Genomic DNA, 25,677 nt, shown 5'->3' with positions numbered 1-25,677 from the left:
TCACAATATTTATCTGGTTAAATCGCATTTTTATTTAAATTAACTAAAATTTCCATGCAACTGATATCATAAGGGATCTTAAATAAAATTCAAAGTTAGTTGATTTTTGATTTAATATTACTCAGCACGTATATTTTTCTCCTCATACACAGGATAAATCAAGATGTCAATTGGAATTCCACATGCAAATTAAAGCGTTTTAAGTGGCATAATTATAATTACAAGTTGATTAAGGCAACATCTTCTACCTAGTAATTAATGACAATGAGAACTAAAAGCACGAAGAGTTCATTTAATCAGTTTGACAATATTGACCAAATTTGATATTTCAGGCATCACAAAAATGAGAAGTTTCAGTGGAAAATATATTTTTAAAGATGCATCAGGTCACCCTTCACATAACATTTTTACGGAGTTCATTCACTTTCTTCAAACTTGTGCTAAGTCTGGTTGCAACCGTTCGAAGATCTTCTTTTTCCTTGCTGACCTGGTGCAACGTAGCAGCATACATGGCTTTGAACCTGCATGAATAACAATCAGTATTGCTCACATTGTAAATGTGCATTCTCTCACTCTTTGGCACCATTTGCCTTGTCTTTGGCAGAGAGTTTGGCCAGCGAAAGAAGAATGCTTTGCATGGTTTGTTCCAATATGACCAACAGTTTGAGTTGCTCCTCCTCGTCATCCTGCGCCTCTTTCTGCTTGACTATCACCTTGACTAAGTCAGCGCATGCAAGCATTAGGTCAACTGCGCTGAGCCACATGGCCCTTTTGCTTCCTGAACTGTTTGAACCTGTAGTTCCATTAGATAAAATTGTGATTTAGTCGCTTTTTAGCTGTTAGAACACATACTTTCAGCAGAAAACTCAGCAAAAGCCACTCTTTCGAGTTGTACGCGTAGAAATTCAGAGACGCCTTCTAAACTCTTGTACATGTCAGCTGCCTTCTCGTAATGATTTCTACACAATTGATGCTGCCACTTTCGCTTTTGATCATCACCAACAAAGTTTCTGTAAATAGATGGAATTAATCAGTGCATAAAAATGTTCACAGCTACTAAATTTTTGATTTTCTACTTTTAAGTATAACTATAATTTACCTGAGAGACTTGTGATATAAGGAGGCTAGTTTGTGGTGAAGGGAAGCAGCTCGAATTTGATACATTGGCAGCTGGCGTCCTGGGGTTGTGAGATCACATGACGCCAGAGCTTTATGCAAATGCTCTACAACTTCCTTCTCAACTTCCTGTTGGTTCTGGAAATTAATCAAAACTTTAATACGCTATTTCCGCAATTGGTGGATTACACAACCTTATTACTGTCAGGGTAGTCTTGCAAAATCACAGCCATGTTGTACAGAGTCGTTGACAACTGCCAGTTGACACTGTCCCAAATTTGCTCATTTTCCTCACATCTTTTTTCCAACACACAGCTTGCCTTTTGATAGTAGTTCAGAGCCTGGAATTCATGCAGATTGGTTGAAATTAGATGATCGAAATTATACATTATATAAATAAGTCATTGAAATTGTTACATAAATATTAACTTTTTTATCAATCTTTGCAGATAAATTAATGTACACAGGCGAAAATTGGAGCTAAAGTGTGAACTAACGACTGAAAGAAGACAGCAGGTATAGCAGAAAAATTAATTCAAAGATTTTAATTTCTTCTTACTCTTTAAAGCTAATTTTACATTGCAGAATGAAAAATTAATTATTTATATTAAGCCTTTTGAAAAGCTGCGACTAATTGTTGTAAGTTAAGATAAAATTTATGAGCTCTTTGAAACATTGAAATTTTCACTTTCGAAAAGACGCAATGATTTAATAAAGGTTGAATTACCTTAAGATAATAATTTCTCTCCTGCCCCTGCATGGGAGTGCGACAGACAGGTGACATCACAAATGAGCAAAGCCTCATGAGTCTTCCAGCATTCAGCAAGAGCAGCGCCAAGTTGTTCCGATCTCCCCCCTTCTCAAAAGCAGCAATGCCCAACTCCAGCTCACGCAGGCTTTTCTTTACCAATGTATTGAACTCATTGCGATCTTTCTCACCAGCACCTGTCACAAGGGCTGGAATTTTTGATATAACAGTTAAGAAATTCATATTTTCCGGATTGATCAACCCTTACTGTTTGCTTGAGTCATGTAAACTACGCCTAGTTCGTTGTAAGCATTGCCCAAACGCCGACACAAACTCGAAAACTGATCTGGTGCAGGCTTGGAATTCAGAGCTTGTTTGTAGCATTCAATGCTGGACTTCAGCACGTCTTTAACGTTGGGCAAGTCCAAATCCACAGGAACCGTATCATCTAAAATATTACCGTGGTTAAGGAGAGAAGGGCAATGCGTACTTCAATGGCTACCATCATATGGTCCAACATCAAGCTGGAGCTGCTTCAGAATCGGCTCTATGAAATCATCTTTAGTTGCGATGTCAGCTTTGAACTGGTCGATTTTGCTCCAATTTTGGACAATCATGCAGCAAGCATCTCCCGCTTGTCCCAGCAAAAAACTCTTGGTAGCTTCCTTATCTTCTTCCTTGCCCTAATAACCATGACCAAAGAAAGGATAAATTAGAATATAGCTGCTTTCAATTAGGACGATCAAAATTCATTCGCACTTTACCAATATAAATAATCTAATAAATAGCACTGCCCCTTGAGGCCATGTTCATCAATTAATGACCCAAAGATTTGCTCTTAAATTTAAAGTAAAAGAGAGGTTGGGACCTGAAGTTTAGATACAATATTTTTCACAAATATTAAAATATGGGCCGGTAGAAGTCAGCCCTACTGTATACCTATATTGCAAAGAAATTCAAGCAAGTTAAACGACAAACGAGAATTAAAATTAAGGCTGATATTTAAAAGCCCCTTTTAGTCAGGATAGTTTGAGGTGATTCTAACGGTGTGCGGTTTTTGCAATTCTGATGATTAGAATCTGGGATTTAGAGGTGACACTAAATGTAATCACGTATGAAAAAACTAGTTTTCCCAGTTTTGAAGGGGCGAAATCTACAAAACCAAAAATAATACACGTTGCTCTTAAATTTTCACTTAAGTTCACAGATGCCATTGGAAAATTAATAGGCACATTTTTAAAATTCCTATATTCACAGTCGTGATCTTTTACCTTGACTTAGGACATCAAATTTAGTGTTAGTTCGATTGGGTTTGGCAAGAGGAATTGACTACAAACTTTATTGTTGAAATCCCACCATGAGACAATGAGATATTGATCTGCTTTCCGAAAAAAAACTATATTAAATATTATTATTTAATCCAAAACTTAAATCACTTGTTTCTGGATTGAATTTCGCTGTGTTAGCTGATTGCTTCACCCTAAGCCAATATAATTATGTCTTCACGCATGTGACATTTTTTGTAAGTAGCTATTGATGTGTCTTTCTATGTCTCAAAATGTTCTTTGTGTATATAATTTACACTTGAAAACAACTCATTTTCCGCACCCAGAATGAATTTAAATAATTTACACACCACCAATTAACATTTATTGATAAATAATAACTAATTACTTTTGGTAATAATATGAAGTTATTCAAAACTCACGTGTTTGACACCAAGCAGTTTGGACAGCTTCTGTAGGCCAAGATTGAGGGTGAGCAGCACTTGTACCTGTCGCAGCGCAGTCCCGTACTGCTCAGTGGCGAGCGAGTGCTGAGTCAGGACAGCAGCAACCAGCAGTGCCTTCTCATATAGCAGGGTGAGCAACTGGGCTTTCCAGTGGTTTGCAGAATCTATCTTTGGCTCTTCAGCCTTGGTCGGGGAGACCGCCATACTGGTGAGGCTGGCGAATGGCATTGGAATGGCAGTGAATGGGTGGGCCATCCTGGGTTCCTCCTCCTCCTTCTGGATCTGCCGCGTGTCCAATTGGCGCAGACAGTAGAGACCCTCAGCGATGTGTTTCAAACTGTTTTGGCAGCGCTCGCTGATCGAGCCTAACAATGGTGGCGGCTGGGTCTTTTTTTGCACTTTGGTGCAAGAATTACTCCAGCATAGAGACCCAACCTGTAGGCGATACAAGAATTAGAAATTTTTTACCTTTCCGTTAATAAAGACGAAAATACCTCAACATTTCCATTAGTATCTTCCTCCTCCTCCTGGCCTTGTTCAGGATTTTCATCTCTTCCATCCAGGGTTTCTGGATCTTCTGGCTCTTCTTCAGGAAAAGCTGGGTCTGATGGATTAGTCTCAGCAGGAACATACAAGTCTGACAACATGTAATGAGCTGAAGTAACAATCTAGAAACAGACAGAAATATCAGATCAAACTTTTAAAACCAATTGAAGCAGTACCTTTGGATATTTTTCTCTGTCCAAGAGAGAAATGCAGTGTTCTAACAACACTCGAATGCCACCATGTTGCTTGCTGTTCTGTTTCTTCATTTTACGAGCCACACTAAAATGCATCAGGTAATTAGTTTTATTAATTAATCAAGCCAGGGCGGTTGCCAACTCACTTGTAAAGAAGCATGGCTACAGGCACGGTGAACGGGTTTCCATCACCACTCTCTGTGTCACTTTCGCAGAGGGAACTGAGGTCGTATAATTTCACCACATCCTCGTTTTTGCCCTTGAAAAGCCAGTAAGTGTGTCCAGCTTTGGTTGCATTTGACTTCAGGAAGGAGAGGATGTTTTGAGCAACGTCATGAATCAGTTTTGGCGAAAATTTGCTTCCTGATAAGTGGGGCAGGTCCTCTGTTTTGATCAGTTCGTACCTGAATTTATCGTAGTTATAAGGAAATAGTTTTTATTTCGTTAAAAATTTAGCTCACTTTTGAACCAATCCATCCAGGTGACAGCACATGACAACCTCAGGAACATTACACATCAAGTTGTCCAACCAGTAATCAATGCCTGTGAGAACGTTGATTGGCTTTTTCATATCCCTGGAACCATGGTCAATATTATTTCAATATTAATTAGAGAAAGTATGAAGGTAAAATTCCAATTTTAACCATTTACGGCATTTCAATGAATAAACACTGGACCGGTATTATAATTTAAATGTTAAGAAATATATAGACAGTATAAAATGGTATCTAGTTAATAAAGCATTATTACCTGAGTCTCAAGCTTATGCAGGGATGAGTATCTCCGCCAAAAATTGGCATGTCTGTTCCGAGAAGCATTTGAATGTCTTCAAAAGTCCACACAACATTTCTGGCAAACTCATGGCCAACCGAGTTGTCAGGCAACTCCAGTTGTGGCTCCGGCAGACTTGACCAGTACATAGAGGCAGCATCTTGCTCCACGTTTTCCTTTGTTGCTTTGCATCCTTCTGCGTTGCTTGGCGAGTTTGTCTCACTAAGACTGTGGTACAAAAATTTAGAAACCAGTTTTCGCTCTTGGAGAGCATCACGGCTGAATCCAATACTGAAGTCTTTTTGATGGAAGCCCTAAAATTATGAAAACGACCATGTACAAACAAAATTAAAATTAAAACTGTTATCATACTTTGGAGCTGAGGTTATTCATGACATGCTCAACAAAGAACTTTCTCAGCCAACTCCACTCGCTCTCCGCTGTCCGCATCAAATGCTTGTGAATATCAAACTCGTCAATGAGCAGAGTATTTTCTACTCTGTGCACAATCATGCTCACCTATAAACAAGATTTAAGCTAGAGCCATTATTAATTTGTCGCCCACTTACTGCACCCTTGCTGTAAGGGATTTTCAGAAGCTTCTTAATGTTTTCTGAATCAGAAACAACATCCACCTCTCCAACACAGTCAGGGAACATATTTGCAATTCTAAAGCTGAAACCAGATTTAATTTGTGAATGGACTTTTGAGCTATTTGTTCCTGAGCATATTATTTCTTTCATACCTGTTGAATCCAGAAGCATTGGTGAAGCCAAATGAGGAGCCATTTGTTGCTTTAGTCGAGAGCCAGTTGGACGGAGGCTCATTTAAATCTGTATTCAGTTGAAGAACCTCAAAATTGGTGGGTATTTCTGATGTCGACAATTTAACGACTGCCGTCGATTTGATAGGTTTTCTGGGCGTATCCGAAGATTCATTTGTCGGGCTCACGAGATCAGCACTCATCTCAAATGGTACCTGCAATGACGATTTTATTTTTAGTTGAATGCTTAGCGAATGCTCCATAAAGTTGAACACTCTCTTCGTATGATGAATTTTTCATATCTCTGTGGAATAAAGTGGAATCTACACAATTGTTCGTCAACTTTTGAATGCTATTTAAACGTTTTAATACATACGTTTTTTCTTTCTTAAGAGGAGTGTGCAAACAAAACAACTTATCGTGGGAAAAACAATTTTGAAAAATGGGATATAGACCAGGTTTAATCTACTTTAAAAATTAATAACCAAAAAAAGCAGAAACATCTATGAAAGTCAAATTTTAATTAGTTACATAATCGCAAATCTAAAAAATAAAAACTGGATAATTGTTTGGTAAATCATAAACCTTTGTACTGCGGCCTGCGCTCATAGCTGTTCATACATCATACTGAGTTTGGTCCAGACCGTTCCTTTGATCTCTGTCACTGCAAAAATGTTCAAGATCAAATCATGCAAAATTACCTTTGTTTTGATCGATCGATAAACTTCAAAAAAGCTAGCTTCCTAGCTTCCGTGACAGAGGGAAGACCAGAATTTCCAGGAAATTGTTCAAATCGAAGATTTATACCATCAGCTCTCGGTTTGGAACGGAGCTTCAACCTTCAGCCTCCGTGTCAACGCCCATCGTCTTCCAATTTCAAGCAGACAAGTTCAACAGAAACGCGTATTATATAGAATGTTCGGGATCTTCCTAGCACATTGCGCACATTGCAAAAACAACACTGTTATGTTTATATACCAACATCAATCTGCGCCAGCTGATCGATGCTGCCCCTCCTCTCTCCTCTGCGCAGGCACCGCAGACGAAAAAAACCCGGCGCGAAAGGGTATAAATCAGCGTGGTGTAAAAATTGAAATTTTTCTGATTGTAATTTTTCCTTTTGAGTATGACAGCAAATTTACTCTCCTTCCTAACGAATTAAAGACGAGGCAAAATGGCTATTTCCATTTTTTCTCTCCACTGCCCTGATATTATCAATTATTCCAAATAATTTTAGATACTCCAATTTCACTGACATGGTTTAGTTTTAATTTTATTTTGTTATGTACCTTTAATGAAAAGATTATGAAATTTAAATAAAACATATTTTCCACCGAATTAATTTGAATCGATTCAAAGTTGGTTATTTTATTGTTAAAACTTAAAACTGTTTAAACTAATCCCCTGCATATATTTAATTTTTCATTACAAGCATTTTGTTTAAAAATAATTTGAATAATCCAATATATGTAGACTTCATACAAATCTATTCAACTTTTATCTATTAAATTATGCTTTTTAAGGCTTCATTTCATTCAAATAATGGAGAGCAGTCTAAAAGCAAAGCTCCATTTACACAGCAGGGTATCGATAAAGTGCTCCCTCAGGTGGTCACAGGTGCAACTGACTGGGAGCTGCCCTTGAAAGGTGAATGTAGGTCGTGTTCTGAGGCAGTAGAGCGACGCCTTTTACCACGACTCCTTCACTCGGCGCGCAACTAACTCTTTCTCCCAGTCTGAGAGAGGAAAGCGCTGGAGAAACTGCAACGCCGTCGCCTGCTGCTCAAAATTCCTCACCTGTCGTGTGTTGTATTTTGTGTTTTCAATATGCTGTGTCGCTGTCGTTTGGAAGGCACTCTCGCCTGAAAACTAATTTTACATCCTAAAGGTAAGTGAATTTTAGCTTTTTGAGAAAAATTTCAAGATACTTTTGCGGAATCAAACCCAAAGCCAATACCACAGAAAGCGGAAGTGTACAAGTTGAGATTGAGAGTGAATTTTTATTGCGATTTACAAAGCATTGCTAATTATAGGAAAAAAGAGCTATGAGAGGTTATATAATAGTGGAGTCAAAATTTACAGCGGATTAAAATCAAATAGATAATTGTAAAAATGAAATAAAAAATCAATATGTTTGAAACAGCAAAATAGACAAATTTCAAAACTGTAAAGACGTTATTCTAGTTCTGAAGTTTTTGTTACTTAAAAATATGCCGCAAGATATTAGGCGGAGCAGAGGTTATACTATTTTTGTTGGAACAAAGAACACACCTACACCAAACTTCCTGATGCTTCCAAAAAAGTCAAGATGCCTTCAAGCTTGACGGTTTTATGATCTCAGCGTCTTCAACAGTTAACATTGCTGTAAAGTTCATGTCAGAAAGATTTCATTAATCCACGTGGGAGCGTTACCATTTAATGCACAGAATAGTTTGACAATAATTATCTGTAGCGGGGTTTTGAGCAAAACGTAGGCGCTGTTCAGACGCCGCCTTTTGACGTCAGGCGAAGAAGCTCTTATGGGAAGCTAGACTGCATTTTTTATTTCTTTTAAAGGCTCCAATAACCAGATTAGAGAAAAGATTTTGCGTGTGTACCGTATAAAAGTACGACGGTAAAATTGCGAAAGATTTCTCCTCAAAGAAGTGGAGCAAATAGTCGACCACGACTCATTTTTTAAGGCTGTCAGAGATTAAATAATACATCAGAACTGCAGAAAAATAATTCCTCAGTCGTATGCAATTTGTGTTTAATACAAAAAATGCACAAAAAATCAATGACTCAGTATTTTCTGTCAGCTACATTTTTAATATTCATACACGTCATAAAACAATGCTGTTGATTACCATGAAACAGTGTAAATCGTGATTGCCGCTGGGCCCAGTCTCAGCGAAAGCACATTCAAATAAGTATTTCGCAAGGAAAATTTTAGTACATAGATTTGTGTTTTTTTCGTGACAACAAAGAAAACTAAACGGTTGGATGCACCCTAGTAATAAATATTTGTGAATCATTTTATTCGATGGGATCTAAAAAAAAATTGATGATGTTCTTTGACTGTAATTATTTTCATACATGAAGAATCAACACTAATAAAAAAGTTTTTGGTTTTCAGCTGCATTAATATTAACTTTCAAACGTTTGGTAACTTTTCAATCGGGTAAAATTGAATCGAGTTCACCTTAAAAAGCGAAGTTAATAAAATTGGCAAAATGATGTGAAATGAAAAAAGGGGTTTCTTAAGCGATATCTAGGCACAATGCGATAACTTCGGTCAATATTCAGTCTTCAGCTCTTTTGCCTATTCTAATTTTAATTTATGCGTGTTGTTGATTTTATGTACCATTAATGTACTTGACGAGAAATACCAACAAATACAAAATGACCCCTTCTCTCCAATTTTTGAGTTGAACCACGTCTTAAGCATAACTGAGTATGAGCATTTTTAGAGATGTAGGTCATGGTATCGTATCGCTATTTTTTAATTTTTTCCAAGAGCGTATATATTTATAAATTTTATTATGTGCTTAAACCTTTTGGGTTTAATTGAATCATCATAATCAAAACAGCCCTCAATAATTTGTTTCAGATGCTCAGGGTTCATTTATTAGTGGCCCTTGTGGTTACCAGCAGCGGGGTATCTGACGCCATTTACATCCCTCCGGGCCCTAAATATCCCTGTCCCACGGACCAAAAGTCCATATTCCCGTGTCGGTGCGTGTCCGGCAGTGATGATGGCCTCCGCGTCATTTGCGAACTTAGCGGCCTGGCCCCCATGGCGGCCGCCTTCTCCAATTTGGCCGCGCAGCCGGTGGAGCGGCTGACCATCAGGAAGGGCCGGTTCACCAGCCTCTTCGGCCTGGGCTTGCGGCCGCTCAAAGTGACCGAGCTGAAAATCGAAGACAGCCCTGTCAAGGTGATAGAAGGCGACTTCCTGGAGGGCGTCAACAACACCCTGACGATGCTCACGCTGAACGGCACCAAACTCGAGGCGTTTCCCACAAAGGCGTTCGAGCTGCTCGGCGAGACCAAGGTCGGTGCTGTGGCTATTTCTCTTACTCTCACATTTCATTATTTTAATGTGGTGAATGCGCAGAACGCGGTGCAGTGTTTATTATTAGCAACGTGTTGCTTTTTATTCGCCGCTAGTTAAGTTAATGCGGCTATTAAGTATGCGAGAACATCGGTCAGTCGGCCTTAAAAGGTTGATGCTCCACGTAACTTATAAAAAAGCTGCGATTATTTTGCTGTCCAAGTAAAGACTTGAAGATCAGATTAATAATGCAAAAATTGCAAATAAGGATATTGTAACGGGATGCTTCTTACTCACGGATTTGCATTTTATATTTAAAGTGTTACAAAGTAGTCGCGTGGGTTTAACTTACCGTTCCATCGCACATGTAACAGAATTTCAACTTATAATTATGCCCATTAAAAGATCCTAGTTGATCATTATCTTTAATGCAATTTTATTTATATATATGCGCGAATTGCCACCATCTTAGTGCGTTGTATTTTAAATTTGACCCAAATCTCTTTGCTCGCAGACCCTGAAGATTGAAGGGCATGCCGTGCAGTCACTGGCGGCTTCCTCTATTCCTATGCCCGCGCTCGAGACGTTTACCTTTGCGGATGGACCCCTGTCTGACTTAGCCCCGGACACTTTCGCTTTGAGCAAAAAACTCAAGCACCTGGAGCTTCATAGAAACGCTTTGATGGAACTAAAGCGAGGTGTTTTTAAAGGCCTTAGGGATCTCGAGAGTCTCGTTTTATCTCACAACAACCTTTTGAAGGTGATATTTGGAGATTTAAAATTGAATTTTATTCTACATATACGGGATTTTTCAGGTTGATTCCACTGCCCTGGCGGACCTCCCGAAGCTCTCTTCCTTGAATTTATCCCATAACGCTCTAACTGAGCTGCCGAGAGGTGGCTTTGCGAGAAACACGCTTTTGAAGCATCTTGATATGTCGCATAATAATCTGAAAAAGCTCGACGCTAACACCTTTCGCGGCCTGAGATTCTTAAGGCGTTTATACTTTTCTGATAACATGATAGAAGAAGTTGGAAGAGGGGCATTCTCATCCCTTACCAGAATCGGCACAATTGATCTTGCCAGAAATAAGCTCACTAAAGTCGACTTCCAAATGTTTGCAGGTATAATAGTACAAATATTTTCCCATTAAATTTGATTCATTCATTACTTTGACAGGACTACGCTATGCCGAAAAACTGGATGTTTCCGAGAATCAAATCACCGAGATTCAAAAGCGGGCATTTGTCGAGCTTTACTTGGTTGTCGTCAACATTTCACACAACGTTATCTCCTCTATCGAGCCAGGCTCTTTTGAAAACTGCGCTAATATGACAGTGTTGGATATGAGCCACAATTTGCTCACCACCATCCCAAAATCCGCCTTTGACGCTGTGAGCTACGCTGCAAACTTTTTCCTGCAGTACAACCAGATTACCGATTTTTCTACTATTCCTTTGGCCAACATGACTGGTTTGCAGACTTTAAATGTCAGTTACAACGCTTTAACTAACATTCCAAGGTAAATTCATGTTGCTTTAAACTATGTCTATATTCTAAACTTCAATTTTAACCCAAATAGAAACGGATTCCCCAAACTCTACGAGCTACGGTCTGTGGATTTGTCTCACAACAAGTTGACCAGCATTTCCAATGCAGTTTTCCAGCCTCTGTTCAGTTTGCGAAATCTTGATTTAAGCTTCAATTCACTGGGGAAATTGAGCAGCGCAGTGTTTGGAGCACTGCCTTCATTGCTCGACCTTGATTTGACGCACAATGCCCTGACGGAAGTAGGAAGGGGTGCGTTTGCCAGGCTTAGTTCCATCAGGAATATTTATCTGGGCTACAACAAGATTAGCAAAATTGGTTTTCAACTACCTCCTGCGCTCTCTGTGCTCAGCATGCCGCATAATGAACTTGAAACACTGTCAGGACACACTGGCAAGTCTTTCTAAAATTCGCTTATTTAAATTTATAACGCACGATTTTGCAGAAGGAGAAAGCATTTGGCCAACAATGAACGCCCTCCTTGAGCTTGATTTTGATGATAACAAGTTGGGAGACAGCTTGGCTGATGACTCTAGTGCTCTAGCTAATTTGCTAACGCTAAGATCGCTTAGACTGAATCGGAATGGCTTGACTCGCCCGCCAAGAGCTGCGCTCGGTCCTCTCACCTCGTTGCAGTACGTCTTTTTGGAGGGCAACAACATACAGGTGCGTGATTCGCACAAATTTTAAGAATATGAATTAACTTTTCGATTTTCAGAGTTTGCCCAAAGGCGCATTTGGTCGACTTCCGATCGTATTTGAAATACAGCTCGCGAACAACAATATGAAAAACATCAGCGTAAAAGCGTTTGAGGGCTTCCTTCAGCTTCTCAAACTAAACTTGAGTTACAATGATTTGACGCAAATCCCAAATGGAGCATTCGAAAGTACCAAATAATGTTTCTTTTCTCTGACGAGGCATTTCATTAAATATATATTTTAGGTTTGGTGTCGCTAAGAAATCTGGACTTGTCGCACAACAGAATTGAAAAATTAGACAACAAATCTCACGGGCTTTTAGATGACTGTTTGTCTTTAGAAAAGGTAAATTTGGTATTAATAATCTAATAATACGTCAAACTAAAATATCTATTGCAGATTAATTTGAGCCACAACAATATTGGCTTTGTGACCAGACCAATGTTCCCGAGTAACCCGTACATCCCATACAAGTTGCGTGAGGTGGACCTCAGCCACAACGCTATTCCCGTGCTTACGATGGACTTGACTTGGGGCACAAAAAAGGTGCAAGTACTCGACGTTTCGCATAATCTCATCAATGAAATCCGACCAGGTATTTCATCTCGTAGGCTTTAATAAAGTATATCAAATAATTAGATTGCTCATTGATAATTTCAGGTGTTATAGGGAATTTAACTTCTCTCAGGCACTTTGATGTGTCATACAATGAATTAGAGGAATTGGCGGTGACAAAAAAAGAAGGCTTCCCCGCAAATTTGACCGTGATAAATCTCCAACATAACCAATTCGAATCACTTCCATTGCAAGAGCTGTTGAGCGCAAATCTATCAAAACTCGATTTGTCCAACAACAAGCTAAAGGAATTCTCTGAAGAGCTCTCTTACATGGTGGAAAATGGCACTGTAGTGGACTTTTACGGTAGAAACATACTTCTTTGTTAATCAATCAAAATTTAAAACCCACGATAAACTATAGGCAACCCTCTTGAGTGCAACTGTTTATTGCGGCCAGTAGTGAGATGGCTGCTAGGACAAATTGAGCCCACGCCATGGAACACAGTGACCTGCGTGACCCCTAATTTCCTGCAAGGACGATCAGTTTCTAATGTGCCTGAAGACAAACTGACGTGTTTGAAACCACCTAAGCAACAGCGCCTGCGAATAACCCCAGACGTCGCGTACAGAAGTGTCAACAAGTAATATTTTTTTTAAATATCAAATAGACGGGTATTATTAGTGACGTTTCAGAGCCAAGGACGGAGGGATAAAAATGATTTGGTATGTTCCAACCAGACAAGACATTGGCAATTTCCAAATTATAGTCCGAGACAAAGACACGCAAGATGATATTTTTGAAAAAGAGGTAAATATAAAATTTCAGTAGTAGAGATTTTGGATTTTGTAAAATTTAATAATGAAATGCTCCAGGTGCCATACACGATGAGGAGCGATACGATCCCCCCTTTGCCATCAGGTGGCAATTTGCAAGTTTGCGTTTTAGCCAAAGACTCTGAAGGGCAGCTGAGACTTTGGAGAGACAGCCAGTGTCGGTCTCTCAAGAGCTTGACTTCATCAGCTGAAAGCCTAAGTAAGCTACACTTCGCACTGTTCATGGCTACGCTCACCGCGACCTGGATTTTCTAATTCATAAGTTGCTTGTACCTGTGATATCAATTATTCATTAAATATTAGCGTAATTCAAATTTAAGATTTTATTTTTTTAAGTTACAAACACGCACCCACAAACGTTGCATATCCCATTCTCATGCAGTAAAAAATCGGTTCCAATGATTAAAACTGCGTTATATAATATGTTGAATATTATTACCATACTTGAGGCATGAAAAACACGCACACTTAATCACTCAGCTGCCTCGGGAATGACCTGCTCATCAACAATCAGGTTGTGTATGATGCCCTCCCTTCGACTGCCACTGGATGAGGCTCTGATGTGGGCCGGATGATCCCCTAGCATAAAGTGAGTTTCACTGCCCTCATCGACAAAAACACCCTCTGTAACCAAGCGCTGCCCATTTGCCCAAACGTCCAGTGTGTCCTTTTCTAAGACCACCCTATACTGTTGATTATTGAGTTCCAACACCCACGTCTTCATGATCTTTGATTGGGCCTCAGTGAACTTCTGGTAGCTTTTGCCGTTGACCTCTAGAGAGTATCCATACGCGAATCCTCCCACCGGGTCGATTTTAATCAAGCACTTGGCCTTGCCCACGCGGAACGCCTCAAAACCCACCAGTTTGAACATCCAGTCACGACGCAACAGCTCCTGGCCAATTAAAACTGGCATTAAATTCTAACTCTCGATAAAATAACAGTTAAAAGTACGCTTAGCAATCACATAACAAATAATAATGAATGTGGAAATAAAAACAGTAAAGCTTGTGCCTAATTTAGCAACAGAGAAAAGGTTTGAAAACTTAAAAACACCACCATAAAACCGCAACTGAATAAATAATAATTGAAAAATAATGAAGTTATCACAGCTTGCTTGCCTTTCCATCTATGTAAATAGCTCTTTTTCCAGTTGTGGTGCCATGCTCAAAGTCAATTTTGTGGATTCCATCACTCAGCGGCACCTCCCAAGATGCTACCAAATCGTCCATAATTTCCAAATCCACTCCAATGTGCTAATCAAAAAACGATCTGCATAGCTATGGAACCGGCGCACAGTCATCCCGTTTGCTGTTTGTTTTGATCCCGTTTCCTAGCAACCCATCATCATGAATAAACAAAACGCATGCTCCCCAAAGCGGATGATCTTTATCGCAAGCGTTTAAACTGCGATGCATGGTGTACGTTATGATTGTGTATATAAAAATTGCTTTATGTAACAATACTGGTTTATTATAATATATATATATGAGCTTCATGCTGGTTCAGCAAATTGTCAACGTTTTCTTAGACTCAATTACGTCAGTTCAACTATGAATAAAATTTAGGAAAGGTACTCACTTAATACTAAGCAGAACTGAAAAATAATTAATCCAACTTCAGTGCTTCAGGTACAGTTGTTCCACAGGGTCCTTCAAAATGAAACCTGCAGGAAATTATGATGCTTCATCCATTAAAGACATATATTTTTTTTAAATTTCTTACATAAACTGGTGCGTTGCTGGAGTTGGTTCCATATTAAATTCGGCCACTGGCACACCTCTCTCGGCCACTTGTGGAGCAAACATTGCAGCTGGATACACAACAGACGACGTCCCGATCACCAAGCACAGATCACACTCATCAAGTGCCTCTCCTAAAAGAAGATTAAGGCCATTAGTGCATTAATACTTTTCATTTTATGAAAGATATTATTGAAAATTTTATTAGATTACATACGACACTAACCAGCCTTAGCTAGAACCGATGTTTCAAGGTTTTCTCCAAACCAGACAATGTGCGGACGTAGCAGGCCTGAACATTTTTTGCAGCGAGGGAGTAGAGCTTCTGGAATGCAATCTCTACTTGGTGCGTCGGCCTCAGGAGCTCTATGTATTTACATTGAATTGTTCAGTTTGCAAAGAATTGAATTTTGAAACATACCCTCTTCCCTCGAGGGCGGGACATATTGGCGAATCTTTGTTTTCCTTTATTTCTCCACAAGACAAACATCTCGTCTTGAAAAGGGACCCATGGAGCTCAATAACATTTTTTGATCCAGCACTTTGATGGAGGCCGTCGACGTTTTGTGTTATAACTGTGACTTGGCGATTGCACTGGGCCTCAAGACTGGCAACAGCGTGATGCGCCTGTGTAATAAGACAACTCAATTACAATTATGATACACATTAATATCCTCAATAGACGCACAGCATTCGGCTTCTTAGTGAAAACAAGTTCTCTTCTGTAGTGATAAAATTCCCAAACAAGGGAAGGGTCTCGTCGGAAGGCCCCATAAGAAGCGAGATCCTGAGAGCGGTAAGTCCTCCAAAAACCACCAGAACCTCTAAAAGTTGGAATGCCGCTTTCTGCTGAAATTCCAGCGCCAGATAAAATGACAATACGCTTGGCTGCCTTGAATATTTCTTTAAACGCCGGCATATTTGAGGACGTTTCTTCACTAGACATCGAAAACAAAACAAAACAAAACTGAGAAGCGATGGAGAAGTGATTTTTTTTCGAAATCAGCTGACAAGGAACAACAACTTGTAATTTCTAAATTAGCGCCGGCCCCCCACTCCGAATACCACATATCAAGCATGGCTACCATTAGTAAGAGTTACATAGAAGCGTAACCAACACATTGCTATTATAGAGTTTTTAGCGGCATTATTTTTAACTTTATGTTGGCAGCATTGGTTGTGTTGCAGGCGCAGCAGGAGCACATCGGCATCGGGCATTACTCTCAGTACGAGTATGCACGTACAACTTTTATTCAGATACATAATTCGTAATATATTTGATAAGAATTAGGAAACCTATTACCTACTAAAGTGCTAAATGGACCACAGAACTAAAAAGAGAGTCAAGGAAGTAAAGAAGAAGGCTAGACCTGGTGAGTGTCCGTAGATATAGAATAGATGACTCTCATTGTCGGTTATTGTCTTTTGTCTTTATGGCCGTCGAATGCCGGTGCAAGAGCATTTTTTATTGTTTCTTTTTTAGGAGTGATGAAATATTTACTTAATACCTTAATACAGTGTAGAATACATAGTTTTGCATTGATATCATTTTAAATCCGCATTATACCCCGAAAATAGCGCAAATTATTGACAAATTCTTCATCTTAAATTACAGAACTCAACCACAAAAGTCTGTGGAGTGAACAAGGATACGCTAAATGTTTTGGACCTTTCAAAGAGGTCAGTGACAATGTTGATCGCATTCATTGCAAGGATTACAGCCCTCAGGAATTCATTGACAAATATGAAAAACCGTACAAACCTGTAGTTATTTGTGGCCTTACTGATAGTTGGAAAGCCAAACACAAGTGGACTCTTGAGGTAGTGTACAAATAAAACAAAATGTAGCACTTTTTATCGATAAACAAAAATATTCCAACCTTCAGAAATTAGCAAAGAAATACCGCAACCAAAAGTTCAAATGTGGAGAAGACAACGAAGGGTACAGCGTCAAGATGAAAATGAAATATTATATCAAGTACTTGCAGAACACTGACGATGACAGCCCTCTGTACATCTTTGACAGCAGCTTTGGAGACGTAAGTTCTGATTATAATTGAATTTTATTTTTAAAGCAAACAATTTAAATTTAATTTTAGTGATTTTAGTGCCTCAACATGTATGGACTCGAGTAAAACACAAAGTTATTTGCTATTTTTCAGCATCCTAGGCGTAAAAAGCTCCTTAGTGACTATGAAGTACCAATATATTTCACTGATGATCTCTTTCACATGGTGGGTGAGCGACGAAGACCACCTTACAGATGGTTCGTGATGGGTCCTGCCAGAAGTGGCACTGGGATCCACATTGATCCATTAGGAACGAGTGCTTGGAATTCGTTGCTTGAAGGGCACAAGCGGTATAAATATACTAAATCAAGAGTTCATTCTTATAACTTTTTTGTCAGGTGGTGTCTCTTCCCCACTCACACCCTGAAGGATCTTATCAAGCCCACAGCTCTGGAAGGTGGCAAACAGCGAGATGAAGCGGTTACTTGGTTCCGCTCCATCTATCCTCGCACTCAGCTCCCAACTTGGCCTGAGGATTGCAAGCCGGTATGCTGCACTGAAGGCTGATGATGGAACTGTTTATTTATTGTTCTTATCATAGCTGGAAATCCTGCAGAAACCAGGAGAGACTGTTTTCGTGCCAGGTGGTTGGTGGCACGTGGTGCTTAACTTGGACACAACTGTAGCTGTTACCCAAAACTTCTGCAGTGTCACCAACTTCCCAATTGTGTGGCACAAAACAGTGCGAGGAAGGCCAAAGCTGTCCAAAAAATGGCTCAAAATCCTCAGAGTAAGTTACTAAAATATGATAAACACCGTAAATCGGATTCCAGTCAATCAACTGGCATCAAATTTTCATAGTCCACTTCTGTTATTTATAAATAATGAAAAATTGTCCTAATCATCAGGTTGTTTGTTGACCACTATTTGTGGAACCATAGAAATATAATTGTTATGGCTGCAACAATTTAATTTCAAGCAGAACTACCAGCTTCTTGGTTAAAAGTGCTTAGTTTTGATGCCTCAGGTTCTTCAAATATTTTGCAGCATTTTAAGGACCAAGGTCTAAATAGTGGTTTTGATATTTTATGTTAAATGTTAAGAAAATTATCACAATTAATTTCTCCCTCAGTCACTTTCTATCCCAGGATGCACCTTCCTGTAGTTATTTTAAATCATTTAGATATTAGGCCCACTAGAAACTAATTGGGAATTTGTTGAATTTCTTTTTGCAGAGCCAGCGACCTGATTTGGCAGTTGTGGCAGACCAAGTGAAGTTAGAGCAAGCATCAGGCTTAGCTTCTGACAGTTCCAGTTGTTCTTCCTCGTCCTCATCTTCCTCTGATAGTTCCTCCTCTTCTTCAGATTCTAGTGACAACGAGGACAGTGGACAAGAGTCATTGCACAAACACAAAAAGAGGCAAATTTCTGCTGGATTTTAAGATGCTAGTATTAATCCTTACTGATTTGCAGGTGCAAGCGAGGTGACCCACCAAATGGCAGCAGCATCATGGGCTGATCCGTCAAATGCATCAAGTATACAATTAATTATTATTAGTTTCAAACCAAGCGCTGATGGTGCATGATTGTGCCCAAAATTTCATAATATTCTATATATCTTTATACCAACAAGATGAATGTCAAGCATTTTGAAGCCAAAGCAACCAGCTACATTTATCAAGAGTGCCTTACACGAAAACCCGAGAGTTTGATAGATGTCGGTTTAGTTTTTGTGCTGCGATTCCATGTACGTGTGATTCTATTCTATGGATACCTTTAAAAGGGCATTGACAAATAAAAGATTATGTTGGATAATATGGGAGCTTATATTTTCACAGCTTGGTCACAAGACCTGTTGGTGCCATGGGGTTTGCGAATAGAGGCCTGGTTTCGTTGAACTTCGGATGCTCTTTGTCCCCAAGCAGCTTGAATATTATTGATTCTCTAGTAGAGATGAAGCATCCAGCTTGCTTCAAACGCTGGAACGGAAATTTTTAATAATGAGTTAGTCTTGGGGGAACCTTTGTCATTACATCAAACGCAAGGAGCCGGTCCTCTTGCGTTCTGGACGTAGTAGCATCTGCTACGATGTGAACGATGTAACCTCTTTGCAGTAGTTCTAAAGCAGTTTGCTCCACGCAAACGTGAGCCTGCAAATTATGTTAATTTTACCTTACTACAGACAAAACGTTTTAGCTGTTAGCATACCTCTATTCCAAACAACACAACGACTTTAACATCCGGCGACCTTTTCTCAAGTTCTTTCTTGACTTCTGGGGTCAGCATGCAGAATCGAGTTTTGGAACTTACTATGGCTGCTTGAGATATATCTAGTTCAGGCACAGTTTTGCCTAGTCCTTTTGGGTATTGTTCGGTGACAAAGAGAGGCACTGACAGTATTTTAGCAGCAGTAACCTTTAAGTAGAAATGCGGTGCATTATAAATTTTAACAAGCTACATTATACTTTCGAATTTGGGATCGGAACTCTCTTACCAATTTGGTTGCTGCAGATACAACGAGATCAAAGTGGAGCATGGCATTTTTGAACTTCTCTTGAATATCGCAAAGAAAGAAAACAGTATTGCTTGAATTTAATGGAGAGGCCATATTGAAGCAAGGAATGCACGTATGTTATATCAAATAAAAAAATGAGTGAGAAGGAGATAAGAAATGAATTGAAATAGCAAACGGGGAGTATGTAGATGGGTACGTTTCGTTATGATCATAATTTGATAATAATTTCTAGCTAGCCAACAGCCAACCCGCTTAAAAAACAAAACACAAAATATACTCAGAGCAATCAATTCACCCTCAAAACTCAAAAGATGAGATCATGTTTAAATTTGTGAAAGCAGCATAGCTTTGCATAAATGTGTTTCATTTTTTGTATTTTGTGCACATTTTTAATACAAATTGTAAAAATGTCTCGTACAAGCCCCTTAAAACAAAAATTACAAATTGCTATTCTCAAAAATTCTGTTGGCAAACCTGGTCAAAGATTTTGGGCCTGCGCACTACATTTAAGCAAAATTCCTCAATCCTCCACTCCTCGCTCCTCGTTCCTCGTTCATTTAACTGCAAGTTCGACAACTTTCTAAGGCGTGAGTATTGTTTAGCACTTTTCCACGTGTGTTTTTCAATTTTCCGTGCGTACCGGTAGCGAAAACGCGATAAAAATTCCTTTTGGAATGCTCCCCCACCTACATTCGACTGTTTTAACGCATCTCGGGCGCTGTTTTAGTCAGCAAGATCAATTTAGGAAGTCGAGCTTCAGCTGACGGTCCTACAAATTTTTTGCAAAGGTCAATGCTGCTAAAGTTACGTAATCAAAGATGTGTCTAACTTGTAAATTGGCGCACACTTAGCACATTCCATGGGCAGGCAGCTCAAAATTAATTTTTAAGCCTCTGATTGAGGTCGTGTATGTAATTAATTTTCAATCCCCTGAAAGGAATTAAGGAAGAGAGCGCAGTAAAGAAAGTATCGTCTATGTAGGTTGCTTGGCATTGAGACTAAATAATAAATTCAAGCACTGTTTTGCACACGAGTTAAAAATAATAACATAAGTGGGATTTTTTAATTTTAAATTCAGACTAATAATGGTTGATTAATTTTGTTCTTGGGAAGAAATTTAGGGACTGCCTGAATATTGCAATAGCGAGTTACATGAGTCCCACAAAATTTAAACCCCTATAATACTTTATTTAAGTTAATTACATATTTAACAAACAAATAAAAAATAAATATTAATAATATTTCTAGTTTTTCCCCCAAATAGTTTTTTTCTATTTGCAGACAATACAATGAGCACAATTATGAATTAATGAAATTTAACTCATTGAAACTAAGCTGGCACAACATGAAACAAACAGAGTAAGCTAAACACAAAATATTGTTATGAGTATATACCATGCCACACTACTCTTGGCGAGGATGCCAGGGGTATTTTGCAGTGGCCAAAAATGTTATGTCAGCGCCAGAGAGGCGGCTGGCATTTTATTTTTCGTATTTTTAGACACTCGGAGAGTGGTTTGACCGACCGGCACGCAAAGTTTGAGTCGCAATTGCCAAGCGTGTACTTGTATGTCGAATATAAGTATCTCTTTGGGAGCAAAATTAGCCCACAGGCTACATACAGGCGCCGACCGGTATGTTTTCGCACAACAAATCGCCGACAACTTGCGGCAGAAGAGCAACACGTAAGCAACTAACAATAAGCAAGCTACCTGATAAGGACGCAATTCGTTAGCTCAAAGCAATAAAAAAGACAAGCAGTAGTTGTTTCGGCTTGTACTAATAGAAGCGCGTGTTTGCCGACGGAATTCCCTGCTTTCCAACGACGCATTTTCCGATCCGAGCATTGCGAAATAAAGAAGTAGTGCAAATTGCTTTGGTGATGAAGATCCATCTAGCGAATTGTGGCGATTGCCCTTTATGATATGACTAGAGAGAGCGACTCAGGGTCACTGTCAACAGACGGTCAATCGGTGTCTCTTCCGCGAGGGTAATAAATTTATTCACAGCTCGCGCTAAACTTCCTATGACACGGCGGCAGCTGCTTGATTATTGCTTTCGATTCGGAGGAAGATTTCTCTTGCTCAACACTGTCTCCGATTTAATACTAAAACTCTGCAACTTTCATATTTAACAATTATTGTTAACGTTTGAACAAGATAATGTTTTCTTGTGTGACGTTTTACACTCGAGAATTACTAAAGAACATAATATTATATTATAATATAATATAGGCTTATGTTGGAAATTGAGCTATTATACAGAATATGTTGGCAAAATTGCGGCAAAAAATTATGCATTTTTAAAATTATAAAAATTCTACAAAACGGCTGAACAGACTGTGAAATTCGTCTCCTATACGGATTTTTCTTGCTTAAGAAATTGGTTAAAATTGGCTGTGAAGAACACCGCGTGGGTTGAAAATACAACCCTGAAACTTGTCATTTCATTATTTCCTTGATATTTTTTTTCAGATGTAGACAAATTTAAAAATAATTGTTTATTTTTCTAGAAAAGCTGCAAATGAATCCAAACACATCACGTGGAAAACGATTTGACTTCGCAGTTAGTGCAAATTGACATAACTACACCGCGACTTAAGTGTTACATAATACCCATGTTATCTAATTCGTTTTCCATTGAAATCTTATAAAGCAAACGAACCCTTCGAACTGGTCGCACTGTGAAGTAATATTCTCTCTCTTCAATGTCGCAATCAAATTTTCGCTAACAATGAATTTGTCGGTGTTAAGAAATTTTCATTAATCTGCTTTTTCGAACAATAAGCAGCTTAAGTCTAATCCAAATTGAACTTGGCTCGCTAACTCGCTGTTTGATTAGAGTAAAAATAGACCCGGTTCGTCTGTCTGGCACTTTCTTGCGCCGGCCCGTTGTGCAGCAACTGCGCCACAATTCAAAAAATGAACACACACGCTCCTAATTAAAAATTTACTACACCGCGATGATTAGAGTTGCGGCGCTAAGTATTCTCTCGCCGTCCATGTGGCAGACTGCAAACAATCTTTTAGGAGAAAAGAGCGCACGTGGCTCTCATGCCCTTATCTCGTGTCTGCTGGAGTGAAATTATTGCGCGTAGAATAATTTCAGATGCTTGACCTCGTTAGTTGATAGTTGAAACTCTGTATGAGGAGAATGAGGTTCTTTTTCTATTTTACAACTTATTTTCGAAATTTTGTTTGCTACACAATCATAGTGCATAAATTTCAATTCATGAAAATCCTCGTTATTGTGAGTTGAATATTTTATTTACGCTTCATAAATAATGTCGCGTCAACAAAATCGGGTGATCTTAATAGCGTATTCATAAAATCGTTCAGTTGGGGAAATCTCCGCGTCATTCACCTCTCAGACAACGATTCAGAGCACCTGATGCGATTGAGTGTTTTATCTAAGAATAGAACAGCAGAGGCAATCAACATATTTACTGAGGGTAGGAGTCTGCCGGGTCTGTATTCTTAATTGACCTCTAGCAAATTTCAAATAGCGAATTCACAAGGGAACGTAAACAAAACATTCACCCTTGAGATGTGACTCCTAATGTATTGTAGAACAAACAAACGATAGGGACGAACTAGAGAAAGATACAGAGACAATAAAATCAAAATCAGTCGCGAGGCGCGACCCACTTGGCTCATTCGCTTGAAAAGACAAATTGCGGTTGCTACCGACGGATTCAAAATCACTATAGGCTGGGGCTTAAAAACTTGAATGATATTATTTTACATCATAGACTGATGGTTGTTTAATCTACAGACACCAATCACCTTATCAGAAGAGTTTCTATTGAAATTTTAGTGTTGGCTTGAGTACAGAATAATCGAAATCAAGCAAAAAATCTTTGACAAATCGTCTAATTTTTTGAGGAATGTGGAATTATTTGAAATTTAACTGTTACACTTGGTTCTAATTTGACTCAATCACATTGTTGAGATAATTATTCAAACTAACAATTAATTTCAGTTGTTTTCCTGTGTCAATCCACTTTCTATATTTCGGGAATATTGCAGGAATTCGGCCGAAAATCGTATTAGGTAAATTTTTGGCACCGGCTGCTTACCTAGTGCATGAGACCTTGCCCAGCTCCCCTGCGCCCTTGTCCATCTCGCTGTTTTTGCGTGTGACGCAGAGCGAGGAACAAAACAACGTCAAAAATAGTATGCGGACGGGCCCTCTGGGTGCTCAAACCGCTGCGCCGACAGCTCATTCGCCGCCCTCCACTCTCCACATTCAGTCTGCTCGCAGACACTGACCAGGAAAGACGTTGCTCTGATTACAGGCCTGCGAGAACACCACCGGGCCGCCACTGAATGAAAATGTTGCTCTCCAGAACTGCTGCCTATTCCGTCAGACTCTCCACATCCGTGTCGCAGGTGGGAAACTGCTTCCACTTTTTTACTGTCTAATTTTCAACTTTGAAAATAATGTCAGTCGAGAGAACTGACTTTGTCGCGCCGACTTTAAATATTGACAGAAAATATTTTTTATTTGTCAAAGACAAACCTCCAGCACCATGATAAATGATAATTAAATAATTAATTGTGCTTCGACTATTTTATGTTTTTGGCAATCCATCATTCAATTATTGATTTATTAGTTCTTCAAGGTGTGAAAAACAGAAGTTAAAATGTTGAACTTAAAAATCAATGCTCAACAAACCATGGTATCAGAAATATGCGGATATTTATAAATTTGCAGTCGGATAATACGACTGTTTGTGTTTGGAGTTTGAACCTTGTACCATAATATTATTTGGTCGTAAGATTAAATCTGTCATTGTTAATTTTATGACATTTTATCAGTTTTTTTAAATTCATTTTGCACTCGAAACTTAAGAAATAATTTTAATGCCATATTTTATATAATTCAAACTAAACCAATTTTTTATAATTATTAATAATTTACTGAGTCAATTTTTGAGTTAGTTTGAAGTCTGAACCTTGAGTTGATGAAATAAAAATTGACAATGGTGCACTTGATTAGGACCATCATCGAGAATTTTCCAGTCGGTTAAACTTGAATATTTTTGGTATCAATCTCCACCTTGACTTGCTTTGATAACAACTACTTTGTTGACAATTCTAACAATCAAGTCAAGGTGATCGATAGATTTGATCCTGAGATTCTGCCTTTGCTCTCATATCTCTACCAATTTCTCTCCAGGGTCTCAGAACTTAAGGATTAACACACCTTTCTTTAAAAGAAGACAACTTTCCTCACAAATTTATATAAAAATAGCTCGCTAGGACGAAAGACTCAACATTGCTCATTTATCGTGTTGCAGGGTGTCCTCCAACATCAGGCTGGCGAAAAGCTTGTGTTTCCCTCGGCTGCTCTGCTGGCCGGCTTGGGTCTCGCAGTGTCCACATTCAGCCTGAAGCAGATGCTGTCCTCGCCGAGAACGAAGGTGCCCGGTAGAAACTGACCGGTTGGGCCAGACCGTTCAAAAGCAGCCTTGCCATGATCTGTGCTAAGCAAGACGTTCTCTGATCTGCTGGGACTTCATTCGATTACTTTCGTATTTTTCGTTCACAACAAGCCTGTAGCAACAAATTAATTCTTAGTGTACGTTTGTGATATCAAATTGTGAAAATGCACGTTTCGGATGCGTAAATCTTGATTGTTTGAGTACTTGTGTCTAGTAGTATCTACTTTTCATTTTACTTTGAATGTTGTGCGTAAGAAATAAAATAATTATGTGGCGTAAACAGGTTATACAATCAACAAACTTGTCTTATTCTCCGCGATCCATTTTAAAGTGGATTAAAAAATGTGACAGGTTGGGTTTCTGGATTTATAGTGCAAGTTGCGGCAGAATTCTCAAGAGTGATTAAAAAAGGCTGAAGCAGTAA

The 25,677-nt window shown here is 39.0% G+C and overlaps 6 protein-coding genes and 1 long non-coding RNA gene across 8 annotated transcripts; 3 read left to right on the top strand and 4 right to left on the bottom strand.

Moving 5' to 3' along the window:
- Window positions 1–95: 95 nt before the first annotated feature.
- Window positions 96–6,834, bottom strand: LOC135937038 (erythroid differentiation-related factor 1). Of its 2 annotated transcripts, XM_065480104.1 has the most exons (19): window positions 6,678–6,834; window positions 6,456–6,534; window positions 5,853–6,085; window positions 5,677–5,782; window positions 5,480–5,626; window positions 5,087–5,421; window positions 4,798–4,911; window positions 4,483–4,740; window positions 4,319–4,421; window positions 4,091–4,264; window positions 3,573–4,031; window positions 2,367–2,547; window positions 2,133–2,312; window positions 1,844–2,073; window positions 1,311–1,457; window positions 1,100–1,254; window positions 853–1,010; window positions 574–793; window positions 96–521 (listed from the first exon to the last, which is right to left on the bottom strand). In XM_065480104.1, the coding sequence occupies exons 2-19, from the start codon at window positions 6,477–6,479 to the stop codon at window positions 395–397; spliced, it is 3,351 nt and encodes a 1,116-aa protein (XP_065336176.1). In that variant the 5' UTR covers window positions 6,480–6,534; window positions 6,678–6,834; the 3' UTR covers window positions 96–394. The 2 variants fall into 2 exon arrangements, with proteins under 2 accessions (XP_065336176.1, XP_065336184.1); XM_065480112.1 differs by lacking the exons at window positions 6,456–6,534; window positions 6,678–6,834 and adding an exon at window positions 6,572–6,595.
- Window positions 6,835–7,540: 706 nt separating this feature from the next.
- LOC135937051 (protein artichoke-like) lies at window positions 7,541–13,855 on the top strand. Its single transcript, XM_065480125.1, has 14 exons — window positions 7,541–7,757; window positions 9,459–9,902; window positions 10,417–10,662; window positions 10,718–11,027; window positions 11,083–11,425; window positions 11,486–11,844; window positions 11,897–12,117; window positions 12,170–12,338; window positions 12,395–12,495; window positions 12,550–12,745; window positions 12,811–13,071; window positions 13,129–13,348; window positions 13,401–13,515; window positions 13,581–13,855. Exons 2-14 carry the CDS (start codon window positions 9,459–9,461, stop codon window positions 13,794–13,796), a joined length of 3,201 nt encoding a protein of 1,066 aa, XP_065336197.1. The 5' UTR covers window positions 7,541–7,757; the 3' UTR covers window positions 13,797–13,855.
- Window positions 13,841–15,207, bottom strand: LOC135937140 (fas apoptotic inhibitory molecule 1). Its single transcript, XM_065480232.1, has 3 exons — window positions 15,123–15,207; window positions 14,663–14,874; window positions 13,841–14,436 (listed from the first exon to the last, which is right to left on the bottom strand). The coding sequence occupies exons 2-3, from the start codon at window positions 14,771–14,773 to the stop codon at window positions 14,014–14,016; spliced, it is 534 nt and encodes a 177-aa protein (XP_065336304.1). The 5' UTR covers window positions 14,774–14,874; window positions 15,123–15,207; the 3' UTR covers window positions 13,841–14,013.
- On the bottom strand, window positions 14,989–16,294 carry LOC135937111 (NAD-dependent protein deacylase sirtuin-5, mitochondrial-like). The gene is made up of 5 exons (XM_065480198.1): window positions 15,972–16,294; window positions 15,705–15,910; window positions 15,510–15,649; window positions 15,267–15,417; window positions 14,989–15,207 (listed from the first exon to the last, which is right to left on the bottom strand). Exons 1-5 carry the CDS (start codon window positions 16,227–16,229, stop codon window positions 15,150–15,152), a joined length of 813 nt encoding a protein of 270 aa, XP_065336270.1. The 5' UTR covers window positions 16,230–16,294; the 3' UTR covers window positions 14,989–15,149.
- A 166-nt stretch (window positions 16,295–16,460) lies between these two features.
- Window positions 16,461–19,109, top strand: PSR (Bifunctional arginine demethylase and lysyl-hydroxylase PSR). Its single transcript, XM_065480175.1, has 8 exons — window positions 16,461–16,656; window positions 16,899–17,104; window positions 17,170–17,322; window positions 17,446–17,642; window positions 17,691–17,838; window positions 17,894–18,082; window positions 18,528–18,712; window positions 18,766–19,109. Exons 1-8 carry the CDS (start codon window positions 16,602–16,604, stop codon window positions 18,809–18,811), a joined length of 1,179 nt encoding a protein of 392 aa, XP_065336247.1. The 5' UTR covers window positions 16,461–16,601; the 3' UTR covers window positions 18,812–19,109.
- Window positions 19,110–19,124: 15 nt separating this feature from the next.
- LOC135937131 (isochorismatase domain-containing protein 1) lies at window positions 19,125–20,106 on the bottom strand. The gene is made up of 4 exons (XM_065480220.1): window positions 19,787–20,106; window positions 19,501–19,707; window positions 19,326–19,442; window positions 19,125–19,271 (listed from the first exon to the last, which is right to left on the bottom strand). Exons 1-4 carry the CDS (start codon window positions 19,898–19,900, stop codon window positions 19,125–19,127), a joined length of 585 nt encoding a protein of 194 aa, XP_065336292.1. The 5' UTR covers window positions 19,901–20,106.
- Window positions 20,107–20,257: 151 nt separating this feature from the next.
- Window positions 20,258–25,248, top strand: LOC135937150 (uncharacterized). Its single transcript, XR_010574461.1, has 3 exons — window positions 20,258–20,394; window positions 24,105–24,198; window positions 25,110–25,248. It is a non-coding gene; the product is annotated as an uncharacterized LOC135937150 (long non-coding RNA).
- The last annotated feature ends 429 nt before the right edge of the window (window positions 25,249–25,677 follow it).

The sequence above is a fragment of the Cloeon dipterum genome, chromosome 1, assembly GCF_949628265.1.
Source record: "Cloeon dipterum chromosome 1, ieCloDipt1.1, whole genome shotgun sequence".
NCBI classification, from domain to species: Eukaryota; Metazoa; Arthropoda; class Insecta; order Ephemeroptera; family Baetidae; genus Cloeon; species Cloeon dipterum.
This window is presented reverse-complemented; position numbering and strand designations above follow the sequence as displayed.